This window comes from Centropristis striata, chromosome 11 (assembly GCF_030273125.1).
Source record: "Centropristis striata isolate RG_2023a ecotype Rhode Island chromosome 11, C.striata_1.0, whole genome shotgun sequence".
Lineage (NCBI taxonomy): Eukaryota > Metazoa > Chordata > Actinopteri > Perciformes > Serranidae > Centropristis > Centropristis striata.
In genome coordinates, this window is record NC_081527.1 from 19,236,552 (window position 1) to 19,263,191 (window position 26,640).

Consider the following 26,640-nt stretch of genomic DNA (forward strand, 5'->3'; position numbering starts at 1 on the left):
TGTTTAAATGTATTTAACCTGGAGATAAACTTTTTTTTCCAAGAGGCTTCTGGCCAAGAGAGGCCGCATCACAATTAACAATTTTGCAGACACAAAAACAAATTTAAAATGAAAATACAAAATATCACTTAACACTTTCACGTATAGAAGGCTATGAGAAAATTAGCTGACTTCAGGTAGGTAGGTGCCTTGATCAAGGGCACTTCAGTCCTTGACCTGTCAGTCCTGGGATTCAAACCTGCATTCCTCCGGTTGCAAGCCCGATTCTAGGCCACGGACTGCCCAGAGTCCACCCTCCTTGTAAATAAGGCTATGGCAATGGTGAAGTCTACTGATGGACAAAGCTGAACAACCCCAGACTACAGAGAACAATGGTGAGTAAAGGCTTTATATATATATATATTTGTAATAAATCTCAGTGCTCCATGGCAGACGTTTTGTTGCTTGGAAAGGCGAAAAAATACCTTTTTGTTTAAGAAAAATCCTTCATAAACTGCGCGTGAAAGCTGGAAATGCGCTTCAGTATTTCTTCCATAGTGTCTTCAGGGCTCATAATACAAAATCTGCAGAAGGAAAGAAGAGTAAAGGTAAAATCTTCAACTTATTCTTATCAAACCATATTTGTTTTACTAGAATACATGCTTCTTGCATTGTAAAGCCTGTATTCTGAAAAAAAAAACCCAATACAATACTAGTATTTAAAAATGTAAAAAATGTTAATCAATACTTGTAAGAGTACCCAAAATGGTAATAATTTTCTTCCTTTTTGTGAATAGTTTTCTTTATTAATAACTTGCACTCATTGCTGGTGCAGAAAAATTCACTGAACACAAACTAACACATTTTTTGATAGTTTCATCTGTGCTGCCTTGGTTTGAAACACCTTCACTATTTTCAACATCATCAAATACTAAGACCGTGTTGTATGGACACTTTGACAACCGTAGCTTAGTTTACATGATGTATTGTACCTGATGTGGTGGGTGCCCTCCTTTTGTCCATACACAGAACCTGGACCTGCCATCACCCCGGCCTCCTCCAGCAGTCTGAGACAGTAGAACAAATCTGGTTCCATTCCCATTTTCTGAAATAAGAAATAACATACACAAGTGTAAAACATTGACTGATAGACTGGATATGTTATATTTTTTGATGATGATACTGATCTGATATAGCGGTGTATACATGGTTCTATACGATAGTATTGTGACCTCGGCTTTCTGAATGGCTGCAGCTGGAAGATGCAGTCTTGGAAAGGCAAACGCTCCTCCCGCCACAGGCTGGCAGCTGAAACCCGGCAGACTGTTTAAAACGTCAAAGACTTTCTTTACATTATCAACCAACGTGTTCTTGATGTGCTGTGTTTCCTACAGAAGAAGAGAAGGCAAGAAAATATCAAATAAATTAGATTTAGCAGGCAGTTAAACATCCTCCCTAATAATCTGAACGCTGTATCTCTGCTCTCACCTCACTGTAAAGTGGGTACGAGGGATCTCCTGGCTGTGGAGGGTTTGCCATCAGATCCAGGGCGATCTGACCCAACACAGGTGCACAACTGTCCGTGGAGAACAGTTTGTAGATGTATTTCATAACAGTGGGGTCCAGATTTACCAGCTCCACATATCCACCACGCAGACCACACCTAGTGGGAGAGAGAAGAGTCCATTTAGTAGCTTGTTCTGCAGCATTTGGTCAAATGACGCCATCTCCGTTTTCATAGTAAATGTTTAACTCAATTTTTCAGCTTTTTACAACTTCTTGTCACGGCCTTGTGGTAAGATTGTCCTGCAAACTACTGTTTGGTCAGTTTAAATTGGTCTAAGTTGAAACATAGCCTTTGTCTTAAAAGCATTATATGTAACTTTTCTGCATTAAAAAAACAATTGGACCTGTTTTTATATATTTTGTTAGGTGTTTTTAACCTGGAGAACGACAAAATTTTGATCAAGGAAACGGCCATTTAATTGCCTGTCAATTGCATAATTTCCCCTTTGCACATGTGTCAGCGAAAAGGAACTTTTACCCAGTTTTAAGCCACAGTTTTATGATGCACGTTTTTAGTTCCTGGTTATTTCTAACTTTTAACTTTTAAATATTGTTGTACCAGATGAAGGATTTATAATCATCAACCCTGACTTCTGTATCTTAAGTAACCAGAGAAATGAGTGGCAGCTCGGCTCACAGCCCTTGTAGGATGTCATTTGTTTGCCGAATGGTGTCAGAGAAACACTGATTTTTACTTGTTTTATTCAGTCTTTTTACCTGTTTTAATCATTTGGGCTGGTTGTTTTTTGAGAGAAAACCTCAGCTCTCGGTAAAAACCTCCTGAATGATAAAGACTAAAGGAATCCTAACTATTGAGATGTTTGCAATGACAACATTGGTGGAGAAGGCAACAACTCCCATGATCCCATGCTACTTCACCAAGTTTCCAAACTCTCTTTTGACATTGTTTTGATTGAAAGATGCAGAAAAGCACCTACTGTGCATTTAAGTCGCAATTTTGCAACTTTTGTAAGGACCAAAAAGCATGAAGTAGTTTACACACTTTAAATACTCATGAGAACTGAAAACATACTCTCCCATGATGCCTTTGGATGCTGAGTGGAAGGAAGCCAGCTCCACTGTGTTTGAGAGAGGAGGACCCATCTCAGCCAGAACCCTCTTGTAAGAGACAAACTCAGTCTTTTCCCCGTAAACACAGTCCTGATAGACCTGTGAAGAAGACAAACAGAAAACCCATATCTTCATAAAATGTATTTGTTATTTTGTATAATTTTTTTGGATAGTCCTCTCAGACATCCACCTCATCAGCCAGAAGGAAGAGTCTCTTCTCTGAAGCGAACTGGATCACGTCCTGCATTGATTTTCTGCTTTGAACACAACCTAGAGGCAACACGGCATGAAAACAACCATTTAGCACCATATTTTAAGATACAAAAATATACTTGGCTGATGTCCATTCTGCTGCGGTTTTTCTTACCTGCGGGATTTCCAGGGTTGATGATATAAAGAGCTACAGGGTTGCAGACTCCCTTGGCAGATTCCAGCGCTCGATGCAGCTCCGCCATCTGCAGCTCCCAGCCCTGCTCCTCACTGAGGTAGTAAGGAACGGTAACCGCTCCCACCTTCATCATGGACAAAGTGGAAATGGAGTAGCTTGGCACTGGAACAAGCACACCTGTTCTGGGTGAAGCCTCCCTGTTCACCAAGACGCTGAGAATGTTCTAATAAGGAAGAGACTTTGTTACCTCAATGATGATAAACATGAGGAAGACACACAGTATATAATAATAAAGTATATCAGTAATAGTGTTACCGAGAGCGCCCACTGTGAGCCTGAACTGATGTAGATGTTTTCAGGGTGAGATGGAACTCCACCATCTCGTCTCGTTATGAATTCAGAGAGTCTTTGGACTATTCCTGGAATACCTGGTGTAGCAGTATAACAACCTGAAATGACACAGGAAAGCTGAAATGTAGAGCGGTGTGATAATATAATTGTCATTTAAAAAAATATATATTTTCTGCTATATCATATTTTCTATCTTTATTATATATATTACAGATTATATTTGTTTATTTTGTGAATATTATATATGCTGTATGTATACAGTGGTGGAATGTAAGTAAGTACATTTACTCAAGTACTGTACTTACATTTGTACACAACATTTGTTGTACACAACAAATACTGTACACAACATTTAGCTGACAGCTTAAGTTACTTTTCAGGTCGAGAGTAAACAATCGATTTAAATTAAAAACAAATTTTAATATCATTTAAACCACATAACAATTTACAAAGTAGTGAAACCACCAACGCTAAATTGACAATATTTAATTTTTTCTTATATAATACATCAATAATAATAGTATGTTTGGAATATATAACACAATTTGAGTCGGGCCATTCTGCATAACAAGTACTTTTACTTTTGATACTTTAAGTACATTTTGATGCTGATACTTTTGTACTTTTACTTCAGTAAGTTTTTGAATGCAGGACTTTTACTTGTAGTGGAGTAATTTCAGTGTGCTATAAGTACTTTTACTTAAGTAAAGGATCTGAATACTTCTTCCACCACTGTATGTATATAATATAACTCTGTACTAGGGATGTCACAAATTAAATCGAAAATCAAGTGAAATGATCTTTCAATTTTAATTATCCTGTTAGAAGCAGGATCTTACATTAAAAATAACTTAATACAATACAAACAAAGTGACCAATACTCAGATTTGAGAAACTGGAAAATCAAGCATTTGGTTGATTGATTGATGAAATGAACTAAGCGAGTCCGTCCGTCCGTCCTACAGCCCAGAAACTCAGAAACGAGCCATTCAGATTTAGCTCCCTCAAGCTCCCCGAGTATCTCTCTCCATCCATGGCTTGAGAACTACATTTGCAAAAGTTCACAGATTTTTCTGTCAAGCCAGTTAGAGCAGATTGATCATTTTCAAAAGCGGAATTAAAGAGACAAGCGCTAAAACAGAGCGTTCCAGGCACAGGGTGGAATACAGGTGTATTCAGATGGACAGTATGCGGGAAAAATGCATTTTTTTTTAGATTAAAGCATGTAAACATGTTCTGGAAGAAACTCAAAAGTAAGTAGGAACCTAAAAATGTGCATTATGTCTTCTTTAAAGTGTCCATTTAGCTAAATTGCAAAATATATAAATAAATCTAACTTGCCCAGGTTTGAAATATCTGTTTCTACAATGTTCTGTTGCCACTTCATCACCACATATGACAATTAGATTTTAATTTGTGGTGCTGAAAAAAAGTATAGGATGGCAGCAGACTGTTTGTGCTGTGATCACATTATACAAAATTCAGTTCACCTTAATTTGTTGAAATCCTGGAGCCAGATATGTCAAGATTGGGCAAATTATTTATCTGCTTGGCTAGATACCAGTAAAGGTAAGTAGAAAAACTTTCTTTTGTAATTTGAGTGAGCTGACTCTTTAAATATTTCACTATTTCACTGTAATAATATCTAATGCACTGCCCTTACCTACACTCCCTCCAACACATTCCTTCAGCAGCCTCTGAGCTCTCTGTCTGACGTCCACTGGCAGTTTATCGCTGTCCACAAGCTGAGGGTAAATACATGCTGCAAAAACCTGCAAAATACAGAGACACCCAGTAGAATAAGACAGATATTCATCCAAAGGAAGATGCATCAACTTGCAGACGATGGTCACAGATTACCTGTCGGACAAAGGACAGGGGCTTCAAACCTGCCCTGTGCGGGTCACCCCATAAGACATCTATCACTTCTTTATATGGCTTATTCTTTCTCTGTGGACAGGTGAAGTTAAAGCACAAACACAGGGTGGAAAACTCTAGAATCAATCATGCAAATATGACAATACTTTTTTTTCTTCTTTTACCTGTCTGAGCTCTTCCTTGATCTGGCTTGCTCGTACGGCCAGGATTAAATCTATCTGCTTCAAGTTCCTCATATTGGGATTGATCTCCTGCAGGACAGACATTTCTGAACTTCTCTTCGCTTGTGAGTGTGAGCTGAACTGTGTTTCACTGGTCAACCTGCTGCAAGTTTATCTATACTTTGGAATTCTAGTTAAAGATATGCATGGAAGTTATGAGGTCATTTGTGCCTTATTAACAGACAGTGTAGGTCATTCTTTCAACCTGCTATCCGAACAGTATCAGTGTGAACTTATATGTCAATCATTCATCCACTTTTGAAATACCAACTGATTAATAGTTTTCTTTTTTGTTGGATGTTAACCCTCAGGTGTTCAAACAGGAATCAGAGGTCAGTTACAGCTTATGCATTACTGGCACAAGAACTACAGGGAAGTGGGAACCCAGTTGGAAAGCAAGAGAGAGTAATCTATTTCTCAACACAGATTTATTTTATTTTAGTTCAGTCATTTCTTGCTAGATTTAATGGGGGGAAAACGTGGAAAAAAGATCTTGCACACCACTTTGCCATATGCAGAGGACACTGGGCCCTTTATCTGTAGGACAAGTGTGCTGTATTTTATAACCTATTCAGTGTTTTGTGTTTTCTCTTTATTGGATAGTAGGAAAACAGCTCAGGCCACCAGCTGGTTTCATTACTTTTGTGTAAAGAAAAAAAGGAAAATAAATTTCCACTAAGACGTCAGCTTGTTAGTATAGATGATAATCCAAAGTCATCAGAAAAGCATAATACCTTATGGGGTGGCACTAAAATAGAGTAATGGTAGGACATTAATGTTTTGTTTTAATAACAAATTGATAAAAAAAAAATTAGAATCTGTTCTTTAATATTTTCTTTATTTAGACATTTACTAGATTTTTATTATAACTTTATTGGTATTAAGTTTATACTTTGGCTGAACTCTAATTTGTTAGTTTTATTGCTTTTGCAATTGTAATTCTTTTTAAATTACAGCAGCTATTTTCTGAAATAAATATATCATATTTTTCCCACGTGTAAGCTACCTTTTACATCCTTTTGATGAGAGCTTTATTATACCGGATGTTTCAAGGCCAAGTTTCTCTACGGACATAAATAAAAGACGTACAGCTCTACTTCCTGTTTTGTTTTTCTTTCACTCCGTGTCTGCTCGGGTCGGGTAGATATGGAAGAATTTGCGGGACTAGAAGACAACCACAGCCTGCCCGACAAGAAACGCGCTCTCTTCAGACACCGGTGGACCTCATAAACCGGACAGAAGCAGCGGGCAGCAGTCACACCTGCCGCGGGGCTTCAGACACCCTCACTCCGCCTCTCGGTGTCCGCGACATGGCTCTCAGCTCGGGCGGCTGGGCTCCTCCAGCCCCGGTCCCTGCCTCGTCCCAGCAGGCTGCATGCGGCGGGCCTGCGCTGACGCCTTGCTGCAGTACTGTTTTAATGTCAGTCCGGGTTTCGGTGTGCCATTCCGGGATCCGGCCCCTGTGCCTCCCTGGAGCAGGCAGCGAGGCTCTGCGGCTCCAGCTCAGCATGGACCCGAGCCGGGCCGGAGAGTTCCGACTGGCGCTGCGAGATACGAGCGGAAACCGCAGTGTGGTGAGATTTCACACATACACCTGTGTTTAAGGCTGTGCTGTCGTCAGATATGCTTGTGATGGACCACCGTATTGAAACGCATGTATATTTTATAGCAGAATAGGCCCATACACGCCATTTTATGGAGCAGTGTACTAACAGCTTCACCGCTTCACACTCAGGGATACAATCACACCACATTTCATTAAAAACATGTGGATATAAACACATACAGCCTCAACTCCACCCAAGACTCAAACTGGATCTATTGTATGACATAGAAGTTGTGTTTAGTTACCAATACTGTAGTTAAGATGGGTTTTTTTAGTTTCACTTTCATTTTTTTAGTCTTCCCATAACAACTACACACTATTCAGAGTCATAACATCATCAGGGGAAATCTTCAACTCTGCACAGAGATGAACAGCTGCGACCAGGTCTTAATGACCAGGCAGATGGGAATTTTCTATCACCCTTGCAATTACATATGTGACTGTGTGTTGTTGAAAGTTTCTATTCATTGCTTGACATCATAGGCTTGATCATGTAAGAGCTGAGTAGAGGGGACATTTGTATCACAGAAACTCCCATCGATCTCTGTACTACATCATGATGACGCAAATTCACCTGAAAAAGAATCAGAATCAGAAATACTTTGTTTATCCCTGGGGGGAGATTGCTTTGTTACAGTGGCTGCGGTATAAGAAATTGAAATAAGTCTGTAAATAAAATGACATTAAAGATTTTTTTAAAAAAGGGATGCTGCACCAAATATACAATATAAAATAGAAATTGCAGTGCATGCAATATGTACAAATAGAACTAGAAATTAAATTATTGCACATGATTTCTATAGAAGTATGGACTTCTATAGAAATCATGTGCAATAATTAAATAATTAAATCGCACAGATTAACTTTATAAATAAAGTTATGAACCATGTGGTCATACGTAGCTGCTGACGGGTGAAATAAGTCCAGTGGTCAGTCTATTGGCTCAGGATGTCTGATAGTCTGAGGGAAGCATTGAAAGGTTTGATGGCCACAGGCAGGAATGACTTCTAACTGAGGTTATACGGTAAAAACTGTGGATTTCGTAATAACTTTCAGCTGTGGTTTAATTTTAAAAGTGCTTATCAACCACCTCAGCTTACAGACCGGCTAAAAGTTAGTTTGAAGCAGCTACAGGAAACCGTTTGTGGGGAATGGTTTGTACGGTATTCATTTGGTGCTTTTAAACCTATGAATGTCAAACTGCTTTACTCTGCCCTGAAATAGACAACTAAGTTCATCATCAAACTGATTAGCAACACGTATGTCAGCATTCAGCTCAAAGTGTGTGGCTGACAAAACCTAAACTGACTGAGAAAGGCTTCGCAAAATATAAGCAAATATGAGTGTCTTTACAAAGGATAAAGCCTTTTTATATAGCTAACAATATAAAATTCATCTGGCAACCACCTTCAGTCTAATGTTACATTTTTACCATAGTGGTAAAGATCTGAGAGCAGTAGTGTTTTCTCTCTGTGTTCCATTCATCCAACAGCTTTGTTTCCTACTATCTAATGCACTTTACAGCCTTGAAGAGCCACACACTTGTCCTGTTAAAGGGACATTTAAAAGATATACTAACATAAAGTTAGTGAGTCACAAAATGCAGATTAATTTCTAAAGGTGGTCATGGAAAGGCTGACGTGTCCTAACTTGTAATTCCTACTAAACATTGGTCCTATAATTCTCTTAATGCAACTGAAGGAATGGGGAATGTCCATGTCTTTTAAACTCTCTGAAACGCTCTTTAGACGTTCTGATTACATGTTTAAGAAGTCCAATCCGAGATATAACCATGATGACATCATGAAGGTTATATTCTCTGACTTTGTAGGTCTCCTCCAGAGACACAGAAGAGGTTATATTACTGTTTTCACAGGTTGAAAAAAGGTCCTTGTGGCAAATAATCTGATCATCATCAGTAAAAATGGTGGAGTGCCCCTTTAAATAATCTAAAGACCGACTGATTATCAAAATTGCTATATTTTGTGTAAATAAGTGAGTAAGAAATTGTGTCTGGATGGCATGTGTTGGTTTAAAATGACTAAGCTGCCCTCATATTGTATATTTGTTTTACTTCTTTATTTTATTTTATTTATTGTATCTCCTAATTCTTACTCTTTGGAATATTTTTGCACTGGAGTCTCTGTAACAAAAGTAATTTCTGCTTGGGGATTGTTAAAGTAATTCTGATTCTAGTTAGGAAATTTGGATTCTTCTTTCTTCTTCTTTACAGCTCGTCACTGTTTGAACACACAATGCGCTTTATTGAACTACGTTATTCATTTACTCTCAAGTAAATCTAAAACAATGAGAAAATTAACCAGGAACTACCTTAAAAATCAGTGTTAGTTTAAGTCATTGTTTTATGCAGAACTACAAGGAACCTTAATTTACACGACTGCCTCATGTTGCAAGATAAGAGATAAGATATGACTTTATTTATCCCGCAGTGGGGAAATTTAGTTGTCACAGCAGCTCAAGATACAGACACATGGATATAGCAGACAGAATAAAAATATTAAAAATAAGACATATGCATACACTCTATACACATTATATACATACATTTCTGCTATTTGGCATTTATTATTAATATATATTTTTTGTGTTTGTTTTCCTGAAAGTACTTTGCTCTTTGATGCAAAGATGTTGATTTGGCTAACGCGTGTATTTGTTTTTGAAGTAGGGCTGGGCGGTATATTGGTATTACAAGTTATACCGATATATTTGTGAAAGAGATATGTAGTTGAGACAATACCGCCTTACAGATATAGAATATCTTTTGATTTTTCCTTAACTGATGACCGTTTTTTGTTATGGCCATTTGTTCCCGTTTTTTTCGGATTGCAGATGAAGAGCAACATGGAGTTGTTTTCAAATTACCTCAAAAGGTGGGAGGTTTTGAATTTGATAAAGTCTTTAAATAAAACAGGTTGATGATGATTACTTGTGACGTCGAGTTAAAACTAAACACGTTTTGTTTAAAATACGAATATATACCGTATATCGCCATTTGGCCTAAAAATACCGGGGTATGAATTTTCGTCCATATCGCCCAGCCCTATTTGGAAGTGAGGGACAGAAAGACAACCTAATTTTAATACTATTTTTCTTTTGTAAATGACTCTGTTAGCAGGATGCAAAGTGATGTAGTAATGTATCTATTTGCTGCTATGTAAGATTACTAACTGTAATATGACAATGGTGAAACAAAGTAAACATTGTTTTAGACACCAAAATAATGTCATATCTCTATGCATTTTTAAGTAAAATTAACATAATTACAAACTTGTCTATTCAGGAAAATTCAGGATCGGTTCTGTATCCTTTCAAATCCCACAATTCTCTATCGTCTGTTTTTAACTGTTTTTGGTTGTTTGTCAGTCAGCGCTCTTCTTTTTCTCTTTGCTGATCCTGTCCCATTATTAGCCATACATATCAAACATAACGTAAAAAAATTAAGATCTCTAAAGAACCGTTTAACTGGCTGACATGCTACATTTGAAAATGTAAATGACAGCTGTCAGGAAATAGAACCAATAATCTGCTCTTCTTCAAGACAGAATCGTGTAACGAAGGCCTTCACTGCTGACAAAATGTTTAAATCTAAAATGTAAACGAGTCGTGACCCTAAAATCTGAAGTCTCATTGAATTGGGGATTTGGAGAATCATGAAACCCCTATTTCTTATGTAGGTCACACAGAGGCATCAGCATTAAATATAGACTGTTTCATAACCAGTTAATAAATCCTTGTAGCTGCTTTAAAGCTTCTCAAATGTGATGATTTGCTGCTTTTCTTCGTCATATCTGATTGTGAACTTCCTACTTTAAGGGGGTTTGGACTATTGGTTGTTGCCGTTTTCACGAAAAATACTTCCATATACATCTACATACAAGTGCATAAAGGCAAATACCAGAAAAGTTAGAACAGTTTGGTAAGTTCAGAAATAACATAGTTTGACTGTAAGGGTGCATTTAAAACCAGCGAATGACAACATTACAATATTGCAATATCCCAAATCTGATATCTAGTCTCATATAATGATATAATATCAATATGTTCACATCTTCAATTATTTAATGCATTCTCAAAACCATCAGATTCTTCAAGTTATATAGATCAGGTAAAGTAAGAGCTGAGACACATTTCAGTACAATGATGAGTTTTTCTTCTCTTACAGTATTAGGGGTGATTACTATAAATGACCACATCAGTAACAGCTACACACACACACACACACACACACACACACAGAGGCTTCGTCAGTGTGAAGTTGACCTGACTTTGAACTCTTTCCTTCTCACCACTCATCTAAACTTTACTCTTAAGTCTGTTCTTTGTTTTGTCGGGTTCACTATGTGCCGCTATCCTAAAAAAAATCTGACAGGCTCGGTTTTGCCTTTTCATCTCGGTAGAATCTCAAGTCAGACAGATTTTCCCCTGACGATTTGGTGCGCTTCTTCATTTGCATACTTTTACTTTGATCCCGGCTTCTTTCAGCTCGTATGTCTGAGCTGGCAGACTGTTCGTACACAGTTATATCACAGTATAAATACACTCTCTGGCAGCAGGAAAATCCCTCTTTGCTGTTTTTGTCTACCCACAACAGACTCCAATACCCTAATGATGCTGCAGTGAACGTGAGAGGGCAGATTATGTGTAATCTCATTTGCTTTCCAACGTTTTTCGGGGGATTATTTCCTTTTCTCAAACTAATACTCCTGCAAAGTGTATTGCAGTCTGCAGCCACATTTTGTACTTTTTTTCCCCCCCATGTTCATGACAAATTTAATGGTGGATATAAATAATTTAAAAAGGCCATTTTGGGTCGTCAGCTATGTGTTTTTTGCGAATGTCCAATGCAGCTTTAATAACGTCGAGGTAAAGTTGAATAATTAATTAGTCAGTGAACAGGAAACTAATTTCCTTTTTGATAACGTAAGAAAAAAATACCAAAACTTCACTGAATAAAATTCACTAGTACCAGCTTTTAAATGTTAAGCCGAGAAATCTTTTTAATTTTGTACTGTTGGCTGTCGGATGTCACCATGGCTCTGAGACATAAGAATAGTATATTTTTTAAAATCATTAATCACTAAAATAATTTGTATATGAATCAACAATGAAAATAATTGAAATATAAATAATAATAAATACAAATAAAACTATAAGATTTGTTAAACTTGTATTTATACTTTTAGATTAATTGATACAACTTTCCCTTCTTTTTTTTAAAAAATTCACTTTTTATTGAGGAATTTTTTAAACATTTTATACAGAACAAAGAACAAGAACAGTTGGGGTGCGGGGTACCAATATCACACAGCGTCATCATTTTCTCCTATCATCATTCTTTGCAGCAGTCGTTGTTAGTTAAATGACAGTTTTATATAAAATCTGAACTTGTAGGCTTAACATATTCTGTCCATTTTGACCAGGTTTTGTAAAATGAGTCCATTTGTAACTTTAGATGAAAAGTCACTTTTTCCATTGTGTAGATGTCTTGTATGATGTTGGTCCAGTCCTCATTTTGTGGTTGCTCAGGTTTGAGCCATCTCCTGGTAATCGCCTTTTTGCTTGCTGCTAAAAGAATATAGAGCAGTTTCTTGTCTCCATTGCTAAAGCCGTCCAGTAATATGTTACCGAGATACACTGTTTCAAATAACTTTCCCTTCTTTTATCTTAAGTTTTTTTTTGTCCCTCAAACCGTTCCTGCAGAATGCTGAGCCGTTTGAGATTGACTTGTGTTTATTTTCCCCTTCAGTTCATCGCAGAGTTCGACCTGCGCTCGGTGCAGTACGAGGTCAAATCTCCTCGCTGCCATGAGATGCGCCTCGCCGCTCCGCCACACGACTGCATCCGCTTCAACTTCCGCTGCGACCGCGAAGCCGAGGAGTGGGCAACAGTGGTGATGTCATCACTAAGAGAGGCACATAGAGGTCAGTTTGACTATGACTATTTTATTTATTAATTAAATAAATAATGAGAGTAAATAGTGTTAGGGGTTGATATTGATGTGTGATGACAGTAACATGTTTTAGGCACTTTTTTTTTATTTTAACCAAATCTTTATTCAACCATGACATTATCTGAATATTACATTGTCAGAAAATACACAGTAAATCACATTTCGGCAAACAAACGTACAAACTGTAGATGATTGTAACACAAAGAGGAAGAAACACAGAGGGGGAAAAATAAAATAAGATATGTAAAATGATTTATAATTTACTCATCAGGGTACCTTATTGCTCTTGTAATTTAAAATAAGTGATAATTAAATAAATTCAAAAATGTATATAACTTCAGCTGGAGCTTTGCAGTTGTTTTTTCCATCATGTACACCTTCGTTAAAATCTCTTGCCATTGAGACAGTGGCCAAGATCAAGTTGTAAATTTTTTTGCCAGCAATAATAAAATATACAACAATTTGATTTAACTTTTATCTGGCGCCCCATCCGGGATTGCCCCTAAAATAAAATACAGGGGGTCTAGTGGTCGGTTGATGTTTAAAATGGCCAGAATTTCTGTATGGATCCCCTTCCAGTACGATTTTTAGTTCTGGACAGTCCTAAAAAACATGTGTGCGGTCTCAAATTTGATTACAGTCCCTCCAGCATAAATTTGTGTTACCACTTTTAAGGGGAGTTGTTTTAGGCACATTTGTAACAGAGTTTTTTGTTTTTCCTCTGACAGTTGCAAATATTAACACATGTGAGTCAGATGGCAGACACAAAGACACAGCAGCAGCAGCGATGGAGCAGTGGAGCTCAGCCTCGCTGCCGCTCACCGGTGGGTTCTTCTGTTTACCTCTTTCTCTGTTCACAACGTGCTCTAAAAATGTCACTTCTGATCGCTGACTCTTTGTTTTTATTTCAGAGGAACTGTGCTTGGAGCTCGCCAGGGCCATTGAAGCAGGCGATACTCAAGCCGCTTCACAGCATGCGTCCGCTCTGGCTCGGCACAAAGCCGCACTGACGATTCAGCTGTCTGAAAAGAACTACGCAGAGGGAGAGATCAGGTGGGGAAGGAAAAGTGTCGGGTTGAGGATCTATCACTTCCAGGTTGTGTGTTTTTTGTAATTTGGCATACTGTATCTATCTGTGTTGCAGTTTATCTGTGGTCGTGGAGGATGTGTCGTCGTCCTGTTGTGTCACAGTGAAAGTCTTTCCTTACATGACCGTGGCTGCACTCAAGCAACAGGTTAGAAACTGACCAACTTGTAATTCAGCAGGTTTTGTAGGTTTCTATTCACTAACTCCCTCCCTCTGTTCCTCAGGTGTTTCTTGAGTACGGGTTCCATCCTCGCGTGCAGCGCTGGGTGATAGGTCAGTGTCTGTGCACTGAGCCGAGGTCGTTGGCCTCCTACGGGGTGCAGAAGGACGGCGACACGGCGTACCTCTACCTGATCTCAGCCCGACAAGCACGCATCACCCGCCAGCTGTTCCAGCAGGACCTGGAGAGCGCTCTCCTCGCCCCGCCGCTCCCACCGGGCAACGGCCCCACCTCCCAAGACTGGAGGGGTTACAACACCTTGCCCTCCAAGCTACCCCACAACAACCAGGGTGAGTATTACAACAGTGATTATATTTTTCTTATTCTTTTGACTCTGTATATGGGGTTAAAGTGCATGCCAAATTAGCCTGACCTCAATCCATCTGATCATGTGTTTTGATTTGCTGAAAACCAGACTGAAGGCAAAAAAAAAAAAATTGAGGTTAATTACCTTCTAACTTCCAAACCAACCTTTTAAAACACCAAAATCACACAGTAACACAAATTAACTGATCAAGACAGCGGTAGATCAGAAACTCCTGTGTTCTTTAAGTTAAAAAAGATGTTTTTTTGTCAATGGAGTCTGCTGGCTTCACAGAGAGCATAGATAACAGGGCTATATTATATTATATTATATTATATTATATTATATTATATTATATTATATTATATTATATTAATATACATTTTTTTAGGGGAGCCTTTTTTTCGGTGGATAAGATACATTTTGCAGTGCAACAACTTATTTAAACTCATTTAACATGCTAAAATATATTTCTTCAATGTGCAATATCTGTAAAATGCAAAGTACTCTCAGGAAAACAGACAAACACAAAAATACATAATAAATGTTAAATAGCAGAAACGTATGTATATAATGTATATAGAATGTATGTATATGTCTTATTTTTATATTCTTATTCTGTCCTCTATATCTATGTGTCTGTATCTTGAGCTGCTGTGACAACTAAATGTCCCCACTGCCAGATAAATTAAGACATATCTTACCTTATCTTATTTTATTTTATCTTATTTTGCTGCTCTTGACTAATACACTGACTACGGAGAAGTACCTCACACAACCCAACTGAAAAAAAGCCAAACTTTAACCCTGAAGTGCAGCAGAAACACCAGAAAAAATGTCACTGTCCAAATATTTTCTGCCTCGCTCTAAATACTACATTAAAACTGGAGAAAGTACAGCTCTATACACTTGTTTTTCTTAATTGTTTTTGTCAACATCAGGGAGCACAGCAGGTGATATCAAAGATGTCCTCGACATTGAGAACCTGCAGCTGAATGATCATACCAATAAAGCCAGTAAAACACAGGTAAGTTAGCAGTCCATATACTGTTGATTGAGCAGTAGATACAGTAAGGGTGAATTGACTTGATTGACTTTAGGGGAAATTTAACTTTTGCTTCTACATATTTGGACTAAACACTAAAAAACTCTTTTATAATTCTGCTAATATTGCTTGTTTCTATTTATTGTTATTCCATTGAAGATTTATATATTTTTGCTGCTGTAACACTGAAAATTCATGAAGGAATATCTCATCTTAAAATCATGGCTGCCTTTATATCTGTGTATGTTAATGGTGTACTGAAGCTAATGAAACTAAGCTGGCCTAATAGATATACAGGTGCATCTCAATACATTAGAATATGATGGAAAAGTCCATTTCCAGTAGTTCAAGTCAAACAGCCCCAACCAAGTATTGAGTGCATATAGATGGACATACTTTTCAGAGGCCAACATTGCCATATTAAACATACTTTTTAAAATTGGTCTTTTGTAATATTCAAACTTTTGAGACACTGAATTTTAGGTCTTCATTAAATGTAAGCCATAATCATTATAACTAGAAGAAATTCAATAAATTAAGACACGAAATGTTTCATTCTGTGTGTAATTGATCTATATAATGTGTTATTTCCACTTTTTGAATTGAATTACTGACATTTATACGCTTTTTCTATGATATTCTAATGTATTGAGATGCACCTGTAGAAAAGGATGAAGAAAATGCAGCTTTGAGCTCGTCTGAAACAGTTAATGAGCAGAATATTTCCTACAAATGTCTCCTCTCAGCAGACAGAGTGGGCTTGTCCCTCATGCACTTTCATCAACAAGCCGTCTCGTCCAGGCTGCGAAATCTGCGCCACAGCCAGACCGGACACACACATCCAGCAGGTACTGCACCTGCATCGAGCGATCAATGCTTTTTTTTTGTACTACTACTTGTAACATTTCCCCTCAGTGACAGCTACAGCCTGAGACAGAGCTACACTTCCTCACCAAATGTAAAAAATATGAACTAATTAGAGAAACATATTTCCAAAAATTTGAATCCGTCAAAAAAGGTTTTTTAAAATGGTCAGATGAGGAAAAACTGCCGCTCCTCCTCGGGGAAGAGCCACAGAGCTGTAGATTAGATTAGCAGCAGTCTATGTTTCTGCCTGTCACACACTGAGAGACAGCGAGTGACACACAGCTGTTGGTTGTTTTGTTTTTATTTTTTATTTTGTTTTTTCTTCTTTTTTTGCTGGGACAGTTAGATTGTATAAATTATATGTTGATTGTAATTCAATAATTGTAAATATTGCTTTCTTTTATTGTTATTAGTTTTTCTTTTCTTTTAAAATGAATAACAGAATTATAATAATTTATTGTAAATATTGCTTTCCTTATCTTGTTTTTTTTTTTCCTGATGGTTGCTTTGGCAACATATACATTGTTACGTCATGCCAATAAAGCCAATTGAATTGAATTGAATTGAATTGACAGCTTCCTCTTTCTCTACGTTCTCTCACACAGGAGAAAGGAAGGAGAGAGGATCGAGGAGAGTTCGGTCTGAGCAGCAGCTGACTGCCCATCGTCGCTGTCAGGTCGCCATGTCTCACTCACTTACACACACATACACACAGAGTGAGGATGCTAAAAACAACAAAATACTCACGTAAAGACTGTCAAGTGCACTGAGAGTCCTCTGACAGCTGGAGCGATTGAAGCACCGTAGCATGATACAGAGCTGCACTGGTCGAGGCTCACACGATGAACTGCAGACGGAGAGCGTTCGCTTCGACCAGTTCTATGGACATGACCATGACATACATCTGAATTTGGCCAGAACCTTTTTCTTTTATTTATTCTACAGAGTGTATGTGTGTGATGCAAACAACACAGACGGCCTAATATTTATTTTAGGTGAGAGAGAAGGTCAAAGTTTTTTTTGCTTTTGATCGCAGCTGAAGTTGGAACGTCATACTTTTCAGTTTCTGCCAACTGTGAAGTGAGAGGAAAGGTGAAGCCTGGTGCCCATTACCCTGTTCAGTATGTAAGAGTCGTCTGCCAAAAATAATGTTGGTGGTTTTAAATGAAAAGAAAAATAAGCCATGGCTGAGAGGATACGTTGTGGTGCGTTTACAGGGTTGTCAAGTGCTTTTATTTTTTTATAACATTGTTTAAGTGTATTATTTTTAACACGATGCATTGAGTAACTGATGTACATTTTAGCAGTTGATCTAATTTTACTCAATTCCCTGTGAGCTGTGACAGCAATGGAATGATCTGTTTTCAGTACATAATACTGTAAAAACTTGCATTAGCTGAATAAATCATAATGGAATTAAACAAATCCTATTTGTTTATTGATAATTCTTCTGAGAATTATTTAGGGACTAGGGGATTATTTATGGATTTAACCCTTGTGCCTCATTTTAAAAAACGTTGCTCTGATGACCTTTAAAAAACAAAAATGTCTGAGTTTTTTTACCCTTTCAATGCAAGCTTACATAATACCTCTGTTGTGAAATTTAAATATTTTTTGTTTACGTAAGGCTAGTGCGATTTTTTTTTTTCTGTGTTTTTGTGCAGTGTCAGATTTTAAAAAAACTTAACAAAAACATCCCTTTTGTTACCTATTGGACAAAATTGTCCCCTTCCTAAATCTGATGTTAAAAAAGACTATTGTAATCATTTTTTCCTTTTTTACATTTTTTTTTTTTGGTTACCAATTCAAGTCTTTACCATTTTCAGAATTTTAACCCTTTAAATACCAGTTTAACATAACGCCACTATTGTTTTTTTATGAGAAAACCTTGATTTTGATGCATTTTTATTTGTAAAAAATACAATAATGTTAGAGGAAACTAGTAAAATGTTTTTGTTTTGCATTTGCCTCACAGGTCAAATGTGGCTGAAGCTGGTGATAAACAGTAAAAAACTATAATTTTGAAGTCAGGGCTCTGATTGAAAGCCTGATATAATACAGTACATGATTTTATGCTGTAATGACAATGGGATCAAAGTGGGTTTGAATTGAGACATTTTTATCCTGAAGGGTCTAAGTGTCTGTACAGCTTATTATTTATATACATATTCTATTAGACATAATGGAGCAGGGGTTGAACTTCTAAAGCTATAAAGATGAAGTTCAGTGTATTTGTCAGAAGGAGTATTACTCATTATGGGATACACTTTTATAATCTTGCCTGTGGCTCTGAAATAACTGATGTCAGTTTAAAAAAGATGTGTGCATTATGGCTGTGTTCTAAAAGTTTTACCTACAAGTTTCTGTTTTGTAAAAAGTGCTTGTGTCAACATTGAAGTTATAATTATGAGTAGAAAGCTTTTTTTTTTTTGCTCAGTGTAATTCAACCCAGACTTAGCTGCGTTGTGTTGGAGTTGTGATCATAAAACCTTCTTGATCATGTGAGCGCTCCGAGTTAAAAAGCATTGAAGGCTTTCCCAAATTTATGACTTCTTATTCTCAGATACAAAAACAGGAAATGCTTTTAGTCTTTTTAATTTGGCATTCATAAATATGAAATAAACATGTTTCAAAAACAAATATAAAAATATAAGCTGCAGATGTACATACATCTCACGGGAGGCAGACGACCAACAGGCAGTGTTACCACAGTGTCTGTCTTTCATCCATTACTGTCCTACCTGACAAAGAAAAAAAACATTGCATTCATTTTTTTATGTACCACAAACAAAGAAACCCATAGAACAAATCATTTTACCAAAAGCAACCCAATCATGAAATATATAGCTGCTTGTCAAAAAACCGTCCCTTTTTCCACATGTATTAATTGTAAGTGAGATGTTCAGTACAAAACAGTCCATTTTGCTGAGTTTACCAAGAAAGCATAGTTTTTCTTCACTGGTTTAAGAGTGAAATACCAACAAAATGTCCAAACAAAGGGAGTCACTGCATTCTTTCCAAGTCAACTATAGATATTCCTTTTTTCTGATCTCTCCAGAGGATTTATCCGTCGTCCACATTCACCCAGTGAAGACAAACCTGAGAACAACTCAGAGGGTTTTTAGTTCCTCCTCCTAAAAAGCCTTCAGTAGTCCTGTATGACTCAGCATTTACTTCCAGAAGAGGATATTCCAGAAGAGCAGCCAGCAAGGATAGACGAGCATGGCTATGAGCGGGTAAACCAGAGAGCCATACAGGAAGTGGTCCAGGATGCCCTGAGAGATGACTGACAGGTAGAGCATCCAACCTTCGAAGAAAGTGATGGGCATTTCCTGCAGCTCTTGGAACAAAAAGACAGAAAAGAGGAGCGTGCAGGCCGGGCTGAGAATGATCAGGATGAAGGCCGATAGGAACCTAAAGAGAGAAGAGGAGGAGGGTAAGGTTTAACATTTGACTAACCCATAACAGCACAGAGCTACAGTGACCAGTGCAGGTGCATACTTTGGTACATGGGGTGTGATGAAGGCAGCCACTGGCACCAGGGTGATAGCCAGGATGAAGCCCAGGGAGAAGTTGATGAGGGCAGTGCAACCTAGCAGCACAGCCAGGTACAGCACCGCCACCAGCTTCAGCACCTTCCAGCCCTGCTCCGTCCCCGCGCCGGACACAAGCCTTTAAAAACAGCAGGACAAACGGCTTCTGCATCACAACTAGGGTTGCACATCTCTCCGTGATAAACAATTCGATTCGCATCTAGATACACAGGTTACGATAGGATTAAAAAACTATATACTTTTATCGCAGACCGATTTGAATCGATACAGTGTAAGAACGATACGATTTGATTTGATTCTACAGTTAATATTTTTGTAGGCATTTATAATGTAAAGAAAACTCGTTCTAGAAGCTTTTTTTCCTTTCATGATCTGTTATTATCCCCCATTCAGATTTATTATGGATATTATTAAAGTTAAAAAAAAAAAAAAACAGTAGAGAGTCTGTCGGCAAGAAACACTTTTACATCGTTTGTCATTTCCATCAGTCCCACGTGAGGCTGATCATTCCTGAGTAAAGGTTTGATCTGAGTGACATTTACATTTTACCTTAATCATATAACCTAATAAAACATTGGCCGGTGTTCAGCGGATCATGTTCTGGGATATTAAACAATGAATTTATCACCAGGATAGTCTATATACAGACGCAAATAATAATAAAAAAATAATATAATGTAAAGGGATTCCAGTGCAGGACACAGTTCACCGTATTAATACAGAATGCAGCCTGTTATTCATGTGCAGCTGTTTGTTAAACAGAGAAAACACTTATTGCAATTTCAAGAAAATTGGCAAAATAAAATGCGACATAATGCTTGTTTTCCCTCCTCTGCGTTTGGTTAATTGAGAGACAGTAGGTGGCGCCAGTCAGAAATATTACATTTCTGTTTGTTTCATGTAAATCCCTGAATACAAAAAAAGTTATGACAGTGAAAAACATAAAAACAAACCATAGAATACTATGATTTGCAAAGCATTTGCAACAAAGACACATATTATACACAAATAATAAGAATGTGCCAAATTCAGAATGTTTTATACAGCATCCCAATATTTTTGGAATCAGGGTTGAATTAGTGTGAGATGCGAGATTTTTAATCACATGCTACTTTTTGTCTCCTGGAGACTTGGAACATTTAAGTCACATACTTTTTTTTGCTATCCGTCACATTTGCTCTGATTAATACAGTGACTTTTTTTACGTAAGCCAAATGTTTAAAGTGTTTTGTCATTTCAAGATATTTTGGAATTTTTCACTCAGGTGGATGAAAACAAACATCCCTCACAGTCGGTGTCAGTTTTCTGCTTTAAAAAAGCAGTTTCAGTTTTTAAAAATGTTTTTGTGACATGATCTCTAAGATAAATTGTGACTCAGTGTATTGTAGGTGAGCAGCTACCTGTGTGTATTATGAGGCAGAGCCAGGCCTGCTGTGTAAACAGCAATAGCTGTCAGGACCACAGCCTCAGTCTCAGACACCGGGAAGTGTTCCAAAGCTATCTCCTGAAAACGGATCGGCAGCGTGTACAGAGCGACTCCGGTCAGGTGGCTGATCACCAGAGGAGTCAGCACCGACAGCACTCCTGGACTGGATACCTGAGAGGAAGCACAGATTTAACAGACTCTAGAAGAGTAAGTAGTTTAATTTGTGACTTGATTGTTATAATGTTTGTCTAACCTGCTCAGGGTCAACGTCTCCGTCTTCTGTCCTTGGTGGTGGAGTTGCAAGTTGAACCCACAGGTCTAAGGCCTGTATCATAGTCAAGGGCAAATCTGACAATCATATCAACAATATGTCATCAATAACCTGGGTTGCATACTTTTAACAATTATTACTTTACTCTTTTTAGATATGGTATTGTTAATCCTCTCCTTTTTTTTTTTTACTGCAAATTGTTTTTTAATTTTATTTTGTTTTTTATTTTTTGGGCCTTGTGTCATGCTTGTTTTTTTTGTTTTTTCTACTTCTTTCTACTACTTTTGATGTAAAATTGTGATCTCATCAATTTTTCTTTATTTATTTTGTTTATATTTAATTAAGGCTTTTTTTCTTATTTATTATCATTAATACCATCTCTCTCTCTTTATGTACAGAGGTATTTTTGTATGTACATGTGCCCATCCAGAAATGCTTTTATTTATTATTCATTATTCTGACAATTTCAAATTAACCAAACTGTAAGATTAAAAAAAAATCCCAGGGCTTCAATCAGGATAGGTCTACACGCCTGCTGCATGATTTATTTGCTTGTCTCGATCTTATTTTTAGATAAAAACCCAACAGAGTGGAAGGATACACGAAGCAGCAGGATGACAGCGAGGAGTCCGAAGGCTGGCATGTAGTAACCAATGGAGACAAAGTGAGAGAGAGACGGCATGAGGTAGAAGAAGTAGGACTGGTGAAGGCGCTCCAGGAGGTTATTCAGCTTCCGGTACATTCCCTCCATCAGCCTAGAGGTTATTCATCAAGACAAATTACGTGTCAGCTTGTGAAGGGGAGATCTGAAGAATATAGCACAAAAAAATGCAAACAATGGTTCTGACCTGCCAACAGTTGTGGCGTCAGTCTTGTACTGACGGAAACTGTTGATGCCTTTTATGGTGGCAGCCTCAATGTGGTACCGCAGGAACAGGCCGTGATCGCCCCAGGGCCGCCCACTGGCCTGCTTCATCACCATCAGCATCATGGTCTGGACTGCGTGGCTGTAGCCGGACACACTGTCCCAGTCGTTCCTCTGCAACTATAGAAGCATTCATAGAGAGAAAATAACAATCAACACAACCTCCAGACATTGAACCAATCTGCTTGCCAAATGCAGAAAATGTGTCCTGTTTCTACTACATCTCATGACAAGCCATCACCTTGCCCTGGGTGGTGCAGAGGACTCCAATCTTCTGACAGAAGGCGTAGAAGAGGTTGGCTAAATCCAGGTTGGGGAGCTGGCCGTTGAGGCCTTCCAGTATCAGGTCCAAACTGGTGATGACATCACTGCTGAGCTCCAGGGACAGAGCTGCCTGGATCGAACCACCACGGCCTTGTAGAGGAGACCAGTCCATACCTAGATGCACCGTCATAGAATTAAAGGAATGTTCTCTTGTATGGAGATAATTCAAAAGGATATTTGTTGATGTGTGAATGCTGGTGATTACCTGTCGTGTTGGTGTGATGGTATCCCTCCAGCCAGGCCTGCATCCCAATCAGATCATGCTCATTCACCAGGAAGATGATGTCCTTGGCCCAGTAAACCTGGCCTATTGAAGAACACAGCAATTGTCACAACAAGAAGCTAATGTCATTCAAATGTCAAAAAGGCTTGTGTGTTCTATACATACTCCTGAAGTACTGTGCCAAGCCGAGCAGCAGCCCCACTGCCTGGTTGTTGGTATCTCCAGGGCTGCAGGGCGCACTCAGGACCAGGGCCTCAGTCCGCGGAGCTCTCGGGGCCCGAAGGATCCCATACACATTTGTGCCTTTTACCATCTGAGAGGAGGGAATGAAATAAGGAACAGCGATGGAATATAAATGAAGATAATATCAAAAGAAGCCTGTCTCTTGTTGAGAGACACTCACTCACAAACTTACATATCTCTCTTTGTTTTCGTCAGGGAAGGGCAGCGTGCGAGAGAACTGCTGGGTGAACACCTCCAGCCCTCGAGACTGCATGGTCTTCACCAGCCAGTCTACGGGCATCCCACTGCAGAGAAACAACTGGTCACATTAGACTGTGCAGATATTACTGGACAAGGCTTAAGAAACTTTTAAATTCCTGTCTACCTGTGAATGTACCTGTTAATATTTGATACATTTTAACACTTGGTATGCTGAACCATGCTCTGTCTATTTACTTTAAGACTACCTAATCTTGTTATGAATGAAGCTGACACTGTTATGTTTATATCTAATGTCTATACCTGGTTTTATTTGTTGTTCCACTCACACTCCACCTCTTTTTTGGCACCTTGTGGTCCTAATGTTTTCTCTTAAATTTTTTTATGTGGTTTGTCTTTGTTTGCTTGTGTGTATACCCACCCCCCCCCCCTTTTCCTTTGTTGTTATTTATTCATTCGTCCATTATCCTTGACCGATTATCTGCACTCGGGTCGCGGAGGGCTGGAGCCTGTTCCAGCTGACATTGGGCGAGAGGCAGGGTACACCCTGGTCAGGTCACCAGACTATTGTTTTTATTTAATGGTTTAATATACAGTGAATATCAGGAAAGTGTGTTGAAAGTGTCACAGACTTAGCCTTGACTGAAGCTACAAAATAACAGTTGTCGGCTGTTCATAATACACCATCCTATTTGGCACAGACGAGACACATTGACTTTTTTGCAATTATGTTGTGTCTTCTTTGTGTTTCTTACCCTACTTTCTTCTTATGAGCTGCAAACTCTCTGCCTGTGGCCAGCGCCCTCTCCCCGGCTGGAAAGCGCTCCTCCACCATGGTGGACCCCATGGCATTCTCTGACATGTATGTCCGCAGAGTGAACGGCTCGAACGCTAACCCCATGAACCAGGCCACACCCGCCATGTAGCAGACCACACTAAAGAGGGATGTGGCAGAAATCATAAAATTTAAAAAGCAAACATGCATATTTGGTTTTGTTATAAGGTGCATTTGTGTTGTTTTTGAGTGGTGTATTTGAGATTTTATTTAATGGTTAAAAACTCACCAGATTGGAGCATTAAGGCGGGTCAGCAGGCTGATCAAAGCCCGTCTCCTGTTTGGGTCAGACAGCAGTCCCATGTTGTTGTCCTCTATAATGTAATAAAGCCACAGTGAATACGCTGGACCCTGAAGGCACCACACGCACTGTAACACAACCTATCAGCTTGAAATGCGTGATAAGAGACCAATTATTGACCAGGCACACAACTGCAAAATTGGATATAAAAAGTCTTAGTTATAGAATATTTACATGCAAGTCATTATATGTGTTTCCCATACAGCTCGAAATGATAAATCGTTTTTCTGCCACCCATTGTCACAGCATCTATTGACAGCCCGGGTTAGCGTGCTACCAGCTAGCTGGCCGGCTTTACGGTAAAATGTTTTAAACCGTTGTCCTTTGAGAAGTTGATTATAAGTAGCAGTAACGTGGTTTATTTTTTCAACATTTCCCATAATATGTATGAAGACATAGCTACCTCTCGCCACCGTTCAGCCGGTCACATCCACCTGCAGAGGTGGGGCTTGTTCACAGCAACCGCTGCTAAATGTTTTCAGTTTCCTTGTTCCTGTGGGAACATTACTACGGCGGACTGACTTCCGGTTAAGAAATGAAAATAAATTAAGGTAAAATAAAATCACAAAAATACAATCCAATTACATTTTTAGCAATATTTTATTGGAACATTATACCGTAACATTTTTAGGAAATTCTACTATATCATTGGTTAAATGTCATATGTTTGTAAAAGTGTTGTAATTATGTTTTATGACATCCTTGAGATTTTTGGGACCATAGTCACCCACCCAAAAAAGTTTTAAAAATAGTCAGTCATGTCAATTTTTGTAAAAATAAAAAAATGCTTCAAATGGGTCAATTATAGTCTGTTGATGCATGTTAGATCATGATACGGCCAGAAATTACAGATAAAACACCATATTTTGGGATGTCTAAAAACTGAAAAGTCATACTATAGCATGTCGATTTTTGTCAGAAAATGTCAAATTTTAAAATGCCTGAACATGCTTGAAATGGTTCAATTATAGTCTGCTCATAGCGCAAAAATAGAAAAAGACACACCATATTTTGTCCAAAAGCTGAAAAAAAATCATACTATAACATGTCGATTTTTGTCAAAAATGGTCAAATTTTTAAATGCCTAAATATGCTTGAAATGGGTCAATTATAGTCTGGTGATACATATTAGAGCATAATATGGACACAAATGACAGAAAAACACCATATTTTGGGATAAGTCCAAAGACCCATACATGTTTTCAGTTATATTTCGATATGTCGATTTTTGGCAAAAAATGGTCAAATTTTAAAATGCCTGAAAATGCTTCAAAGGGATCGATTATATCTGTTGATACACATTAGTGCATGATATGGCCATAAATGACAGAAAAACACCATATTATGGGATGTGCAATAACTGAAAAGTCATACTATAGCATGTAGATTTTTGTCAGAAAATGTCAAATTTTAAAATGCCTAAATATGCTTAAAAGGGGTCGATTATAGTCTGTTGATACATATTAGAGCATGATATGGCCAGAAATTACAGAAAGACACTACATTATGTCCAAAAATGACCCCTGCAAAAAGTCATATTATGTCAAATTTTGTCAAAAATGGTACAATTTTAAACTGCCTAAAACTGCTTCAAATGGGTAAATTATACTCTGATACATTTAGTAGTATAGTTTGTAAAAAATAAAAAAAGCAAAAAAACACATTATGGGATGTCCAAAAATGGCCCCCTCAAAAAAATCATATTATGACTTTTCATGAAATTTGAAGGACATACTACTGCATATACTGACTTTTTAGTGAAAATTTGAAGGCATAGTATACTGAC

The 26,640-nt window shown here is 38.0% G+C and overlaps 3 protein-coding genes across 10 annotated transcripts; 1 reads left to right on the plus strand and 2 right to left on the minus strand.

The window, feature by feature from the left end:
* Positions 1 to 3: 3 nt before the first annotated feature.
* Positions 4 to 17,676, minus strand: LOC131979755 (alanine aminotransferase 2-like). Of its 5 annotated transcripts, XM_059343767.1 has the most exons (13): positions 17,302 to 17,676; positions 5,398 to 5,484; positions 5,216 to 5,305; positions 5,019 to 5,127; positions 3,320 to 3,453; positions 2,984 to 3,227; positions 2,807 to 2,886; positions 2,579 to 2,715; positions 1,468 to 1,642; positions 1,212 to 1,367; positions 972 to 1,084; positions 465 to 563; positions 4 to 359 (listed from the first exon to the last, which is right to left on the minus strand). In XM_059343767.1, the coding sequence occupies exons 1-12, from the start codon at positions 17,362 to 17,364 to the stop codon at positions 473 to 475; spliced, it is 1,479 nt and encodes a 492-aa protein (XP_059199750.1). In that variant the 5' UTR covers positions 17,365 to 17,676; the 3' UTR covers positions 4 to 359; positions 465 to 472. The 5 variants fall into 5 exon arrangements, 4 of the variants coding, with proteins under 4 accessions (XP_059199750.1, XP_059199749.1, XP_059199751.1 ...); XM_059343766.1 differs by having other exon boundaries at positions 5 to 563; XR_009395133.1 differs by lacking the exon at positions 4 to 359 and having other exon boundaries at positions 1,186 to 1,367.
* On the plus strand, positions 5,494 to 17,979 carry LOC131979757 (ranBP-type and C3HC4-type zinc finger-containing protein 1-like). 4 transcript variants are annotated; one of them, XM_059343774.1, is made up of 9 exons: positions 5,495 to 7,028; positions 12,828 to 13,002; positions 13,760 to 13,855; positions 13,943 to 14,084; positions 14,176 to 14,266; positions 14,343 to 14,628; positions 15,584 to 15,669; positions 16,437 to 16,535; positions 17,160 to 17,979. In XM_059343774.1, the coding sequence occupies exons 1-9, from the start codon at positions 6,765 to 6,767 to the stop codon at positions 17,208 to 17,210; spliced, it is 1,290 nt and encodes a 429-aa protein (XP_059199757.1). In that variant the 5' UTR covers positions 5,495 to 6,764; the 3' UTR covers positions 17,211 to 17,979. The 4 variants fall into 4 exon arrangements, with proteins under 4 accessions (XP_059199756.1, XP_059199757.1, XP_059199753.1 ...); XM_059343772.1 differs by having other exon boundaries at positions 5,496 to 7,028; positions 16,434 to 16,535; XM_059343773.1 differs by having other exon boundaries at positions 5,494 to 7,028; positions 16,437 to 17,979.
* A 1,154-nt stretch (positions 17,980 to 19,133) lies between these two features.
* Positions 19,134 to 25,341, minus strand: gpaa1 (glycosylphosphatidylinositol anchor attachment 1). Its single transcript, XM_059343765.1, has 13 exons — positions 25,258 to 25,341; positions 24,783 to 24,867; positions 24,474 to 24,653; positions 23,693 to 23,804; positions 23,443 to 23,590; positions 23,260 to 23,361; positions 22,972 to 23,168; positions 22,654 to 22,850; positions 22,407 to 22,560; positions 21,788 to 21,859; positions 21,509 to 21,705; positions 20,056 to 20,226; positions 19,134 to 19,968 (listed from the first exon to the last, which is right to left on the minus strand). Exons 2-13 carry the CDS (start codon positions 24,854 to 24,856, stop codon positions 19,725 to 19,727), a joined length of 1,848 nt encoding a protein of 615 aa, XP_059199748.1. The 5' UTR covers positions 24,857 to 24,867; positions 25,258 to 25,341; the 3' UTR covers positions 19,134 to 19,724.
* Positions 25,342 to 26,640: the final 1,299 nt, after the last annotated feature.

Excerpts from the sequence above, each read along its gene's own strand:
- LOC131979755 (XM_059343767.1), bottom strand. The coding sequence starts at position 17,364 with ATGCTACGGTGCTTCAATCGCTCCAGCTGTCAGAGGACTCTCAGTGCA. Across the intron at positions 2,887-2,983 it reads CAACCCTGGAAATCCCGCAG|GTTGTGTTCAAAGCAGAAAA; the intron begins GTAAGAAAAACC and ends TGTTGCCTCTAG. Across the intron at positions 1,643-2,578 it reads TCCAAAGGCATCATGGGAGA|GTGTGGTCTGCGTGGTGGAT; the intron begins GTATGTTTTCAG and ends CTCTCCCACTAG.
- LOC131979757 (XM_059343770.1), top strand. The coding sequence starts at position 6,765 with ATGGCTCTCAGCTCGGGCGGCTGGGCTCCTCCAGCCCCGGTCCCTGCC. Across the intron at positions 13,003-13,759 it reads ACTAAGAGAGGCACATAGAG|TTGCAAATATTAACACATGT; the intron begins GTCAGTTTGACT and ends TTCCTCTGACAG. Across the intron at positions 14,085-14,175 it reads TACGCAGAGGGAGAGATCAG|TTTATCTGTGGTCGTGGAGG; the intron begins GTGGGGAAGGAA and ends TCTGTGTTGCAG.
- gpaa1 (XM_059343765.1), bottom strand. The coding sequence starts at position 24,856 with ATGGGACTGCTGTCTGACCCAAACAGGAGACGGGCTTTGATCAGCCTG. Across the intron at positions 24,654-24,782 it reads CGCCTTAATGCTCCAATCTG|TGTGGTCTGCTACATGGCGG; the intron begins GTGAGTTTTTAA and ends ATCCCTCTTTAG. Across the intron at positions 23,805-24,473 it reads GCTCATAAGAAGAAAGTAGG|TGGGATGCCCGTAGACTGGC; the intron begins GTAAGAAACACA and ends GTTTCTCTGCAG.